Here is a 13,693-nt window from a genome sequence, read left to right as displayed (position 1 = left end):
TGTCTCAAAAAGACAGAAAAAAAAAATAGTTTGTATCATGCAAATCATATACCATAAGGGATTAATATTCAGAAAACATGAAGAACACCTAAAACTCAACAACAAAAAAGAAATAACCCAATTAAAAGTGAACTGCTGGGCTGGGTGTGGTGGTACACACCTAGAATCCCAGAACTTGGAGGCTGAGGCAGGTTGAGGCCAGCCTGGGCTACACTATGAGATCTTGTCTCAAACAAAACAAAAGGTGGACCACTGGGCATGGTGGTACGGCGTGCATAAATGCACATACACACACTGTGGTTTTAGCTTCTCACGAGGCTGAGGTGGGAGGGTTGCCTGCATCCAGGATTTGAATTTGAGAGCAGCCCAGGCAACTTAGTGGGACACTCTCACATCCACAATAGAAAGGCAAAGGGCTGAAACAGATCTTTCCCCTAAGGAGATACGTAGGGATAATCAGAGAAAAACAAACCCAAACCACTCCTTCTTCAGTGGAATGACTGTGTATTTATTTTTTTTTACTTATTGAGACAGTGTCTTGCTGTGTAGGTCAGGGTAGCCTTGAACTCACTATGTAGCCCAGGCTGGCCTTGAACTCACAGAGATCCTCCTGCCTCAGGCTCTTGAGTACTGGCGTTACAGGCGTGCGCCACCACGTCTGGCAGAATGACCATTTGAAAGTAAGCAAACAGATATTGGTGAAGAAGGGGAGAAGGTGGAAACCTTATGTATGACTGGCGGGAAGGTAAAAAGGTACAGCTGCTGTGGAGAACAGTCTGCAGTTCCTGAAGAAACTTCACAGAATTACCACGTGATCCCTTTGGGTCTACACCCAAAACTGAGGGGAGACATGAACAGGTATGTGTACACCACTGTTCACAGCAACACTCCCAAGACCAGAAGGTGGAGGTGACCCGGGTGTCCACCACTGGATGCACGGATGAAGAATATATGGTAAATACGTGTACTAGAGTTTTATTCAGCCTTAAAGAGGGGTAAAATTCCAACACCTGTCACAACATGGCTGCACTTTGGAGACATTATGCTAAATGAAATAAATCAGCTGGTCGTGGTGGCGCATGCCTGTAATCCCAGCACTCGGGAGGCTGAGGCAGGAGGATCCCTGCAAGTTCGAGATCAGCCTGGGCTACAAAGTGAGTTCCAGTCCAGCCTGAATTGCATAGCAAGAGTGTGGTGTCTCAAAAAGACAAAAAAAAAAAAAAAAAAAAAAAAGAAAGAAAGAAACAAAGAAAAGAAAAAAGAAACCTGACACAAAAGGACACACTTTGGAATGCTTATACTTATTTGAGGTACCTAGAACAGCCAAACGAATAGAGTCAGAAAGAAAATGCTGGCTATTCGGGGGTGGGGGTGGAGATGATAGAGCCATTATTTAATGCATGTGGAGATTCTGTCTGGGATGGCAAGCGCTTCTGCCAGCCAAGCGTGGTGATAGGGGCCCAGGAATGCACATGCGCGTAACACCAAGGCTGGAGGTATAGCTGGGCAGAACTCTTGCCTAGTATGTGAGGTATTGTGGGATACATTAGGCCTGGCCTTGAAGGTCCTTGTCTTAGTCACTTTCCTGAGGCCGGGCCACAATCCCCAACTCTCACGACTTAAAGGAGAGGAGGCTCACACTTGAATCACTAGTCCACTGCTTCCAAGGCGGAGCGGTATGGCAGGCAGAAGCAGAGACAGTAAAAGGAGGAGCCAGGCAGGGAGACACAGGTGTGCCCCCTTCTGGTGGGATCTCACTGCCCAGCGGCAAGTCAGCTGTAAGGCCGTGTAACCGTCACCTGAAAGCTCCACTATAAGTGCATGAGGCTGTGAGGGGACATCTAGATATAAAGCACAGCAATCACCTTGAAGGTTTTAGTCTCAGGGCCGGGCATATAGCTCAGTGGCACCGCGCCTGCCTGGCAAGCTTGAGGTCCTGAGTTTGATTCCCGCAACCTCCTCCCCCAAAAAAAAATTGGTGAGGAAGAACCTCAGTGGTGTAGCACCACTGATCCTTACAAGGAAGTCAAAAGGGAATGGGGGTGCACTCCCGTCCTTTCCCCTCCGTCACCCCAGGGCGCTACTCTTCTCCGCTCCAGCCAGGCAGCTTCCGCTTCCCTTCTCACCTCGGACAGCCCCGTTAGCCCGTCCGCCACCTTCCCTCCAGTGCCCCGTCCTTGGGCCTCACCCTGCTTGGCGGCCCTGCCTTGTCTCCCTGCCCCAGGCTCTTGGGTCTCAAGGTCCCCACCTGGTGCCCCAGTCATAGCTTCAGCCCTCAACCTGGTCCGGAGGGGAGGTTTGCCGTGCAAAAGCCGCAGCCAGGTGTGGGAGGACTCGGGCTCCTGCCCGCTTTCCTGTGACAAGAGCCAAGGCAGGAAGGGTCGAGGCAGGGAGGAGGCCGGTGCCCCTGCTGCCTGGACGTCAGGTCTAGAGATTTGTGCCCGTGAAAGGGAAACGCACGACAGTCAGCCTTTATTGAGAGGGCCAGGTCACAGGGAGGGTGCGTTGTTGTGTGTGGGGGCAGAGTGTGAGAAGGGAGGAAGGTGGGCTCTGACAGGAGTGGGGCGGGGACTAACGGGGACATTAGAGGGGAGGCCCTGGCAGGCAAGGCGAGGCCCAGAGAGAGGAAGGGCTCCAGGGGAGAGGCGCGGGGCGCGGGGCGTGGGGCGGGCATTGAGGGAGCCAGAGTGGTGACCAAGGCCTGGGAGGAGGCATGCTGGGGGCAGGGACCGTCCTGGAGAAGCCCGCTGTGCAGGACAGCCTTCCTCACTTCTGGGCGCCCAGTGCCAGGGTGACGATGAGGCCCACCACCAGCACGAACATGCCCACGGACAGCAGCACTGTGATGACTACCATGCCTCCTGTTCGGGCCATCCCCAGCCCAATGGACTCCACGTTCCTTCCTGGCAGAAGAGAGAGGAGAGGAGCGTGTGCCGGCAGGAGGGGCCCTGGCCTCCCTGGGGCTCACAGCCTAGTGCCTCATTCAGCCATCAGCCAGCCGCCCGTGCGACCAACCCGCCAGCCATAGACCTGAGCACCCCGCAGGCCAACATTCATGAGGTGCCTCCTGTGTGAGTCGCCGGGGACCCGGAAGTTAGGAGGACACCGTCCCTGACCAGGAGCCTCGGGCTCCGTGAGAGGACAGAGGTAAGCAGGGGCGCGGCCAGCCTGGACTGCGAGAGGAGGTGGGGGCTCAGCAAGGTCTGTGGACCCTGAGACATGAGAGGGAGGAGGGGCGTCACTCACGAGGAAGCGTGGACATTGGGACCTCTCGACTGGACTCCGTGGACGCCCCCTTCTGCACTCGGTAGGAGACGCTTTGGGGCAGGGTTTGGGAAACAGCGCGGGGTGAGTACCAGGGACTCGAGGGAAAGGAGGTCGGGCACAGCTGTGCCTCCCATCTGTGCGCTCCCCCATGCTGACCAACGCCCTCCCCAGCTTTTCTTCCCGCACCCCCGCTGCACAGGTGCCCGGGCCTGGGTCGGGTACTTACTAGTATCTGGTTCCCGGGGCGAGGTTCGTCACCTGGTACGCACTGAGCCTAGTGATCGTGAAGCCAGCCCCGCTGTCCGTCACACTCACCAGGTCCCTGCGACCCCGGCATGGAGGGACCACGAAGCTGGAGTTCACCACTGGGCGGGAAGTTGGGAGTGAAAGTCAGGGTCAGGTTTCTGGAGGCCTCACAGAGAAGGGGCAGCTGGAAAGGGGGTGAAGGGAGGCGTGGACGGGGAGGGGTGCAGGGGGTGTTCCGGGAAGGGGTCTCTGGGGCTCAGGGGGATGCCCGGGGGAGCGAGTGGTAGACCTTTGCTGTCATTGGCTCTCCGGACCATCAGGGTGGCGTTGCCTCCTGTGAGGTGACAAGGGGGCAAGGCAACCAGCAGGCTCTCCGCTAGCGCTGGGGACAGTAGGCCGGACAGGTTTGAGATGTTGAATTCTGCTGGGAGGCCAGGAAGAGACTCAGACGGGAATCACTGCCCTCCCCAGCGGCCAGATCTGGCTGAAGCCCTCCCTGGAGCCATCGCTAAGGATGAAAGGTCCATCTCCTCTTTCCCTCTGCAGCCTGGGGGGAAACTGCCGGCCCTGTGTGACTCTGGCCACCAGATGGCAGCTTTGGACCGCAGAAGCTGATGACTCCTCCAAGCTGCCCCAGAGCCAGATCTGGGTGCCAGGAGCCAAGCAATGCCCCCAACCTCACTCCTCCCTGCAGCCTGGGCCCTTTCACACATTTCTCTGCCTCCCGGGCCTGATGCCTGGTCACTGCCATCCCCAGCCACACCGAGTCCCTTTGAGAGCCCCGGCAGGCACAGTGCCTCTGTCAAGACTTCTGAGCTCCTCTCCATCACCCCCCGCCACCCCCAGACAGCAGAGAGACCTGCAGCCCCAGGGGCCGGGACAGCCAGCAGAATCAGCAACAAGGGCAAGGTGTGGACTGGCAGCAAGGATGCCATCCCGGGCCGGGCTGCAACAGGAACAGGTGCTGGAGGCTGGGGCTTCCAGAGGCAAGTGAGTCCCTGCCCCCAGGGTAGCTGATTTTGTCCTGGGGGTGGGAGGAGCTGGAGAGGAATCCTGTCCAACCTGCCCCTGGGGCCCTGAAGCCTGAGGGAGGGGGCCCAGACAGGTTTTTCAGGATGGGGAGCTGGCCCTCAGGCCGGAAGGGGGGTGCCCTGTCTAGTCCTGGAGGCTCAGGTGCAGAGGGGCAGGATGAGCCCCCCCTTTTCTGGGCCTCCAAGGGTGAGGCATTGTCCTTGTGTGTGTGTTTCTGGAGCCTGGCCTGGTGGGGGGCTGCCTCCCCAGGTGATGGGGGCCTTCCCAGGAGGGCCCTTGAGTCCTGAAGTTGCCCTGATTTCAGCCAGAGGAGAGGGAGCCCCTGGGGGGCTCCCGAGAATGGGAGAGAAAGGGACTGCTACTGGGTGGTGCAGGTGGTGGAGCCAAAAGTTTCAGGCTTGGTTTCAAAAGTTTCAGACTGAAGGGGCCGGAATGTAGCTCAGTGGCACAAGTGCCTGCCTGGCAAGCTCAAGGTCCTGAGTTCGATTCCTGGTAGTACAAAAAAAAGTTTCAGACTGAGACTCAGGTCCTGCCATTCTGAGAGAGGTAGGGGTGACAGCACAGGCCCGTAGACCCCTCTGGAGGTGGGGCATGGGAGGCCAGGAAAGAGGGGGACAGTGGCTAAGTCCAGCAAACATTTGTAGTCAGCAAGCATTTGTGGAACTGATTGAGGAAAAAAAAAAGAGAGAGAAATAAGGCTGGGGAATAAGGCTGGGGCTATAGCTCAAGGGTAAAACATGTGCTCAGTGGGCTGGGGATTTAGCTCAGTGGCACAGCGCTTGCCTGGCAAGCGCAAGGTTGTGAGTTCGATTCCCAGTACCGAAACAAACAAACAAACAAACATGTGCTCAGCATGTGCAGGGCCCTGGGTTCCATCCCCAGTACTGCAAAATGAGTAAAACAGAAACACCTGGTAAGAGACAAATGAAAAAGACACAATTTCCTGCTGACCCCTGTTCTAGAATGTGGCTACTCTGGGCTCTGGGCAGACGCTCTGCATGCCTTGCACGCTTAACGTGTGGCATCCTGAGCGCTGGGTGTGACTGGCTCTTTGTAGACATAGGAACTGGAGAGGCCTGTGCTCTACAGAGGGTGCTGCTGTAGTTCTTGTTGACCACGCTGTCTTTCCCAGTCCTAGAGGGTGGCCAGAGTCCTAGTGGGAGAGTTGGGGTACGAGGGGTCATGTCCTTACCCAACTGTGTGTGTGTAGGGGGGGACCTCAAAGCCTGGAGCACGGTGCTTGATGACAGTAAAGATAGAACTCTTGGCCCAAGCAGAGGGTGGAAACATCTCGGGTCAGAGCTTCTCCAAATTTAATCTGTATGTGAATCACCAGGAACCTTGTTAAGATGCAGATTCTGATTCAGTGGGTCTCAGCTGAGGCCTGAAATCCTGCATTTCTCACAGTCTTTTGGGTAACACCGCTGGAGCTGGCCTGAAAGACCCACACCTGGAGCTGTCAGAGGTTTGGGTATGGGCGCCTTCCTGCCACACGTGCGTGCGCTCTCACACACACACACACACACACACACACAAATGCACACACACAAACGCGCACACACACATACCCCAGTGTCTGATAGAGGTAAGGGCTGGCCCTCTTCCCTCACTGTGCCTTTGGATAGGGAATTGAATTCCATTTCTCTTGTCCCTTGGCTTTTGTCCCTTCAGATCAGATCCTATTCCCACTCTATAAACTGAAAGGGGTCTCTCCTATATGAAGGAGAACTTGAGAGAGAGGAGACTAAATGGTGGTTCGCCAGGGTGAGGGGCTCTTCCTGGGACTTCTCAAATCCCATCACCCACAGGCAGGATGTTTACACTTGGGCTTGGGAGGCATCTCTTCCCATACCGCTCATAACCAGGAAGCAGAAAGGAGAAGAGGCTGGGTTTATTGCAGGGCAGGTTGCATTGGGTCCTGTCTTAAACCCTCATCCCTATCTGAAATTAGGAGCGAGACAGAGTGGGGTAAGGGAGGGCGGATCTCTGACCAGAATTTGAAAGGATATGAGGGCCCTGGGCCTTTAAGCCCTCCCGTTTCCCTCCAACCCGCCCCTCCTTCCCCACCTCAACCCTCCCCAGGTTTCTGGAGGAGCAGAGAGTTGCGTCTTCTCCCTGCCCTGCCGAGCTGCTCACTGGCTGCTCTGGAGGCTGTGCTTTGCGGTCTCCATGGAAACCATTAGTTGCTAAGCAACTGGAGCATCATCTGCGCTGAGCTCTCGCATCTAATTATCCCATCACAGCAGCGGAGAAGGGTTTGGGGAGCTGAGAGGAGGGGGAGGCCAAGTGCAGGAGCAAGAGGATAACTCTTTTAGCAAAGCAGATTCATTGACAATGCTGAAGTCATTTAAAGCCACAGAACCCTGTTCCTCTGGAGGATTTACTAGTGGCTCAGAGTAAGCAAAGCAGGGCCACCTGTCTACAGTCCTTCTCCTGGACTTCCTTTTCCTCAGCTCTCTCCCTCTTGATTCTTGATTCTGAACTCTCCCAAGTTCTCTCCTCTGCCTTCTTCCTTCCAAATCTCCTCTTCAGCCGACAGACATTTATTGAGCAACATTGATATCCCTGGAACTGTATTAGGCATCAGGGCTATAACAGTAAGCTAAGTTTCTGCTTTCAAAGCACTTCCCTAATTGCTCTATTTTACTCAGGCTAGAAAATTACATCCTGCCGGCTGTGGTGGTGCAGGCCTGTAATCCCAGCACTCGGGAGGGTGAGGCAGGAGGATCATTGTGAGTTCGAGGCCAGTCTCGGCTATAAAGTGAGTTCAAGGCCAGCCTCGGCTATAAAGTGAGTTCAAGGCCAGCCTGACATGCATAATGAAACCCTGTCTCAAAAAGACAAAAGAGAAAAAAATAGAAAATTACATCGTAAAATAGACCTCCTCTTTCTGGACCATGAGACTTCCCTCTCTCTCTCTTTCTTTCTCTCTCTCTCTCACTATGGTAGTTTTACCACCAGAAGAACTCTCATCAGAACCCAAGTCTGTCTGTTATGCCCATGGTTCTCATGCCAGTGCCACTCCTCTGCCTCCCAGCTAGTCAGACAAACATGTCCACTCCACAGGCTTGCAGACCTCTGGTGGCAACTATTGTCCTTGTGTTGACAGAGGTGCCATAGATCTTTAGATGAGTCACTTTGAACCTCAAGTTTTTCACCTTGGGAATTCTTTGTTTACCCAGAAGATCTAGCAAGATATGATAGTGTAAAAATGTCTTTAAAATAAAGATACAGCCAGGCATGATGGCACATGCCTCTAAATCCTAGCACTCGGGAGACTGAGGTAGGAGGATTGCTGCGAGTTCAAGGCCAGCCTGGACTACAAAGTGAGTCCAAGGCCAGCCTGAATTGCATAGCAAAATCCTGTCTCCAAATAAATAAATAAATAAATAAAAGATACAGAAGGAATTCAGAAAATTATTGTCATAATCTGTAGGATTATGTGCAAGGCCCTGGGTGTGTACAGGGGAACCCAAGGGCTGGAATTTAGAGGTCAGCAGTACTCACCAAATGTTAGTTCGTTGGGAAGTGGTGAAACGTGTTGTGTTGGTTTGGGGTTTTTTTGCAAGGAGAACAATATAATACAGGACACATATTTTATAAGATTATGTATAATAGTTACCCAAAGAATGCTATACAAGAGTGCAGGAAATCTGTCCACACACTAAGACCAAGAAATCTAGCCGAGGGCCTAGATCCCACAGAAATGTCCTGCATGAGTCTGGCTGAAGACTTAGAGCTCATAACAATGCCTTCCACAAGAGGGGCCTAGAGCCCATGACAATGTCTCATGCAGGCCTGTTTCACAGATTTGCACTGGGAAGGCCCAAAGGTCAGTGATGGAATCTAGGAAGTCTGTGCCAGTGGGATGAAGGATCTGTGCCAGCAGGCTGAGGGATCTGCACTGGAGCCAGGAAGTGATGCTCAAAATAAGAACCACAGCTCCCTTGAAAAGTACCACAGCCATCCTCAGCAACAGTGAGGTCCCGAGCTCCTCCAGTGATCAAGATGGCCGAGTTCCCATCAGGGAAGCCAACGCAGCAAGCTTCTCCAGGAGACTGGCAGTGCACCCTCTTGCCCTCCAGAGCCAGGAAGCAATGCTCAGAGTGAGGACCAGAGCTCCCGTAAAGTGAACCAAAGGTGTTCTCAGTGCCAATGAGGTCCTGAGCTCCTTGGAGGATGAAAACAGCCAAATTCATCAGGAAAGCCAGCATGACAAGCTCCTCCAAAAGAATTAACACCTCCTTGCAGCTTCTACCAGCTCCCAACAGCCTCTCTTAGCTCCCAACAGTCTCCTTCTTCTTCTCCAGTTCTGCCTCTTATGCTGCTGGTGACAATCCATAGGTGGGCCTCCCACACCCAGCACCATGCTTATTCAGTTCAGCTGGGGGTTATAAGTTGACCACAAGTGGTCAATCCACCATACCTGTCTTTGGGATCCAAGGCTGGAAAGGCTGCAACATCACTCAGGGTGGATAAAATGTAGGTACTCAAGAACCGCCCTCTTTCTTTCTTTTTCTCTTTTTTGACAAGGTATTGTATAGAGTAGGCTTGTGGCCTGGAGCTCATGATCTTCCTGCCTCAGCCTCTCCCAAGTGCTGGGATTACAAATGTGTGCCACTGTACCAGCTGCCTCTTCTCCTTCACCTTTTCTCCTTTTTCTGCAGAGCTGGACACTGGAACCAGATCCTTTGTACTGAGCTACATCCCCAGGCCTTTTTATTTTTGATTTTGAGACAAGGTCTCATTAAGTTGCTAAGTTGCCTAGGCTGGGCTTGAATTTGTGATCCTCCTGCCTCAGTTTCCTAGAGTGCTAGGATTATTTATTTATTTAGTTTGTTTGGTTTTTGAGACAGGGTCTCCCTATGTAGTTCAGGCTGGCCTTGAACTCAGTATAGCTCAGGCTGGCCTTGAACTCATGGTGATCCTCTTGCCTCAGCCTCCCAAATGCTGGGATTATAGGCATGCACCACTATGCCCGGATCCTCTCCTTTTTATTAACCCCTATTGCAAATGAAGACTAGAGTTATAGAGACAATAAATGATGTTCCCAAAGGCACAGAGCAGATAGGGCATGAGGTTGGATATAACTTGGGGTTTGCTTTTACAGCTGTGTCTAAAGCCAAGGCAGGTATTGGAAGGAGTTGCTAGTCCAAGGAGGAGGGAGCTGAGAGGTAGACCAACTGTTTTGTGCATGCCAAGCCTGCCATCAAGGCCGGGCATGCAGGAACTGCTCGTCCATCCATCTGTCCATCCACCTGTCTACCTGTCTGTCCATCCATGCATGCATCCATCCATCCATCCATCCATGCATCCAGTATTTGTTGAACATGTTGAACACCTCCTTCAGTGGAAAGCAGGTTGGATGCTAAGGTACTGAGGTGATGAGACACAGTTCCTGCTTTCAACTTGCTGAGTTTTGAAGAATGAACCAGACTTGATCTTTGATATTCAGATGGAGGGAGTAGCATACAAGAAGGCTCAGAGGCAAATCATCCTCACACCTGGTAACTGCATTGCTGCACTCTAGGAAGAATATTTGGAGATGGAGCTGGTGAGATGACGGCCACTGGCTGGGTTGTCAGAGGCTTTGTATCCAATGCCCAGGGACCTGGTTTTTACTCTGAAGAAAGCAGAAAGGGGTTGGGGGTGTGATTGTGTGAAGACCATTCCAGCAACTGTGGAGGGTAGATTGACAGCTGGTGAGACACCAGGCAAGGAGGCTGGATGGGAAGCAGAGCGACCCAAAAGGGAAAAGAGCAATGGCGTGGCCAGGTGATAGCATGGGCAGAGATGGAGACCCAGCACAGGGATGGTAAGGAGAGGTTGGCTGGAATCAGTGACTGACTCCAGAATATGCTGAAGGAAGGAAGAATCCAGGTTGATTTCTTGATGTAAGCATTGGGACAGATTTGAAGAGTGGGGTGGGATGCAGAAAGCTCCTTTGTGGATCCGTTAAGTCTGAGGTATTATGTTGCCACCCTCCAAGATGGCCCTGATGGTCCCCGCTTTCTGTGCTTGTGACCTTTTCTGTGTGGCTCCCTCCCCGAGTGTGTCAAGGCCAACAAAATACAGCAGAATTAGCCTGTCATGAGGGTGGACGACTGTAGTGCCATTACCAGGAGGCTGAAGCAGGAGGATCACTCTTGACTCAGGAATTCAAGACCAGTCTGGGCACCATAGCTAGGGGCCATGGTAGGCGCCAGGGTGGGAGTTTTGAGCAGAGCCGGTTAGATCAAAGCGATGCCTCGGGCGCTCCTCCCCGAGGCCAGTCAGAAAAGTCAGCCACGTCCTGCTGGCGCCCTCCAGAGGACACGGGAGGAGGTGAGGTCTTCGGTGGGGGCCCAGGCAACTGCGTGTGACTGGGCAAGTTTAGAAGCAGGTCCTCCCCAGGGGGAACCTTCCCTAGGCTGCAGCCATCTCTATCTCAGTTTTACAAGATCCTGTGAGCGAGAACTACCCTAGTAAGTCCCTTCCGGATTCCTGACCCTAAGGATAAACGATTGCACTGCTAAGTCTCTGAGTGTGGGGTGCTGTGCCGCGCAGCGAGGGGAACTAATGCAGGAGCCTCGCTAAGGTCAGGAAGGAATGAGTCTGGAGCCCAGAGTGGGACGGAGCCGGGGTGGTTTCAAATCAGGACAGGTCAGACTTGGTGGTGCACACCAGGAATCCCAGTACTCGGGAGGCTAAGGCAGGAGGAATGCTGCAAATTTGAGGCCAGCCTGGACTACATAGTGAGTTCAAGGCCAGCCTGAACTACATAGCAGCATAGCAAGACCCTGTCTTGAAGAACCAAAGAAAAAAAATTTTTTTAAATTAAAAGAAAGAAAGAAAAGGAAAGGAAATTAGGAAAACCAGAAGGAGCTGGGTGGGCGTGATGGTACACACTTATAATTTCTTTCTTTTTTTTTTTTTTTTGCTTTTGTTTGAGACAGGGTTTCATTATATAGTGCAGGCTGGCCTTGAACTTGCTTATGTAGCCCAGACTGGCCTCAAACTCCTGGCGATTCTCCTGCCTCAGCCTCTTGAGAGCTGGGATTACAGGTGTGTGCCACTATACCCGGCCTTTTTTTCTGAGGCAAGATGTCCCTATGTAGTCCAGACTGGCTTTGAACTCAGTGTGCACCGGTGTGCCTGGTAAGCTGGGTAAAACTGATGAGGAAAAAGGTTCTGGTCAGGGATGCGGAGGCATTAGCGTGTGGCATTGCCCTGCACTGGGAAGAGTGGGGTGATAACACTGAAAGGAGCTATGCTTGGGGGGTTGGGTGGGAAAAGCAGGTCTGGGAGGCACATGTTAAGGGAGCTTCCTCCTGAATGCCTTTTTTTTTTCCCCTGCAAAGTAAGAGTTTGGAGGCCAAAAAGGTCAAGAGTTTGAAATAGCTGTGGTTGGGGGTGGGAGCTGTAGTTCTGAAGAGCCCCGAGCAAGGCTGTGTTGGACAGGGACAGCCCTGCTGGGCTTGGGGCTGGCCTTCAGGGGCAACTCTTCTATGAGGCAGGGTGCTCCTGAGGAAGGGAACCAACAGGATGTGTGTGTATATATAGAGGGGTTTATTTTAAGGAACTGGCTCACATGGTTGTAAGTCTTGGCGAGTCCAAAAGCTGCTGGGGGAGGCTGGCAGGCTGGAGACTCAGGAAGGAGGCAGTCAGCTGGCAAAATTCCTTCTTTTTCAGGGAGGTCAGTCTTTATTCTCTCCTGACCTTCACCTGATTGGATGCAGCCCACCCACGTTGTGGCGGACAACCTGCTTCAGTCCATCCACTGAAATGTTAGCATCAGCTAGGTTGTGGTGGTGCACGCCTGTAATCCTAACACTCAGGAGGCTGAGGCAGGAGGATTGCTATGAGTTTGAGGCCATCCTGGGCTACATAGTGAGACTCTGCCTCAAAACAAAACAAAATAAAACAAAACAAAAAACCCAAAACCAAAAAAAAAAAAAACCCAAACAAACAACTGAAAACAGTGTATGCGTGGCTTTCCTCGGGAGAGCCCGTTCTGTTTACTCCAGGGTGCACTTTTATCTTGTTTTTTCCTCTTTTACTCTGCCCAAGCTCACTCTGCAGAGCCAGTTTCTCCCTCACTCTTCACTTTCACTTTTTCAAGTAAACTTTGCCACCAAACAAACAAAAACAAACAAACAGAATAAGATCCAGTTGGGTGTTGTGCTGCACACCTGTAATCCCAGCACTTGGGAGGCTGAGGCAGGAGGATCACTGTGAGTTCCAAGCCAGCCTGAACTACATAGTGAGACCCTGCCTCAAAACACACACCAAAAAAAAAAAAAAAAGAGACAGAGAGAGAGGGAGAATCAAGTCCAGGCTAGTGGCAGTCAGCTGTGGTACACAGGAGGGGAAGGCACTGAGTCATGGAGTCAGAGGCCAGCCTCGGCTACAAAGTGAGCTCAAGGCCAACCTAAACTGAATAGCGAGACCCTGCCCCAAAAAGACAAAAAAAAAAACAAAAAAACTGGAGAGCAGGGACATTGAGTGGTGTCTGCTAAGGACAGGAAGCCAAGGTCCTCATGCATTTGGGTGGATCAAAATGTTGGCAGGACAGGGCAAGGGCTGCAGACCCAGCTGCTCCAGGGGCAAAGAGACAACAGGATCCTCGGCAGGGGTTCTTGCTGGGGGAGGGCAGCCATCTGCAGCTCTGAAGAGTTGCCCTGCAGCAGGGAGCAGCTTAGGCTGACCAGGCCTCAGGTTTTTCCTTTTTTTGTTTTTTGTACCAGGAATCGACCTCAGGACCTTGCACTTGCCAGGCAGGCACTGTGCCACTGAGCTGTATCCCCAGCCCTGGTTTTTCCTTTTTATTTTATTTTATTTTATTTTATTTTTGCCTTTTTGAGACAGGGTCTCGATATGCAGCTCAGGGCCTTGAGCTCACTTTTTAGCCCAGGCTGGTCTTGAACTCACAGTGATCCTCCCGCCTCAGCCTCCCAAGTGCTGGGATTACAGGCATGCGCCACCACACCCAGTGGTTTTTCCTTTTTAAAGTAAACCGAATTTTGTTTGTTTGTTAAATGGTTTTAAAGACAGAGTCTCAATACACAGTCCAGGCTGGCCTTGAACTTGTTATGTAGCCTGCTGTGGTCTTGAATTTGAGATCCTCCTGAGTGTGGGATCTGGGGCATCCCCTACCACACCCTGACTT

General features: G+C 52.4%; 1 protein-coding gene across 2 annotated transcripts; it reads right to left on the bottom strand.

Moving 5' to 3' along the window:
- Positions 1 to 2,446: 2,446 nt before the first annotated feature.
- On the bottom strand, positions 2,447 to 4,518 carry Upk2 (uroplakin 2). Of its 2 annotated transcripts, none has more exons than XM_005378283.2 (5): positions 4,373 to 4,518; positions 3,803 to 3,937; positions 3,494 to 3,632; positions 3,247 to 3,317; positions 2,447 to 2,903 (listed from the first exon to the last, which is right to left on the bottom strand). In XM_005378283.2, the coding sequence occupies exons 1-5, from the start codon at positions 4,446 to 4,448 to the stop codon at positions 2,767 to 2,769; spliced, it is 558 nt and encodes a 185-aa protein (XP_005378340.1). In that variant the 5' UTR covers positions 4,449 to 4,518; the 3' UTR covers positions 2,447 to 2,766. The 2 variants fall into 2 exon arrangements, with proteins under 2 accessions (XP_005378340.1, XP_005378341.1); XM_005378284.2 differs by having other exon boundaries at positions 3,803 to 3,934; positions 4,373 to 4,517.
- Positions 4,519 to 13,693: the final 9,175 nt, after the last annotated feature.

This window comes from Chinchilla lanigera, unplaced genomic scaffold (genome assembly GCF_000276665.1).
Source record: "Chinchilla lanigera isolate Chin_1 unplaced genomic scaffold, ChiLan1.0 scaffold00011, whole genome shotgun sequence".
Lineage (NCBI taxonomy): Eukaryota > Metazoa > Chordata > Mammalia > Rodentia > Chinchillidae > Chinchilla > Chinchilla lanigera.
Note: the sequence above shows the minus strand (reverse complement) of the source record. Positions and strands in the feature narration are given on the sequence as shown.

Coding starts and splice junctions, on each gene's coding strand:
- Upk2 (XM_005378283.2), bottom strand. CDS start 4,448: ATGGCATCCTTGCTGCCAGTCCACACCTTGCCCTTGTTGCTGATTCTG. Junction 3,938..4,372: donor CCCGGCCCCTGGGGCTGCAG/GTCTCTCTGCTG, acceptor CTGGCCTCCCAG/CAGAATTCAACATCTCAAAC. Junction 3,633..3,802: donor GAGAGCCAATGACAGCAAAG/GTCTACCACTCG, acceptor CTTCCCGCCCAG/TGGTGAACTCCAGCTTCGTG.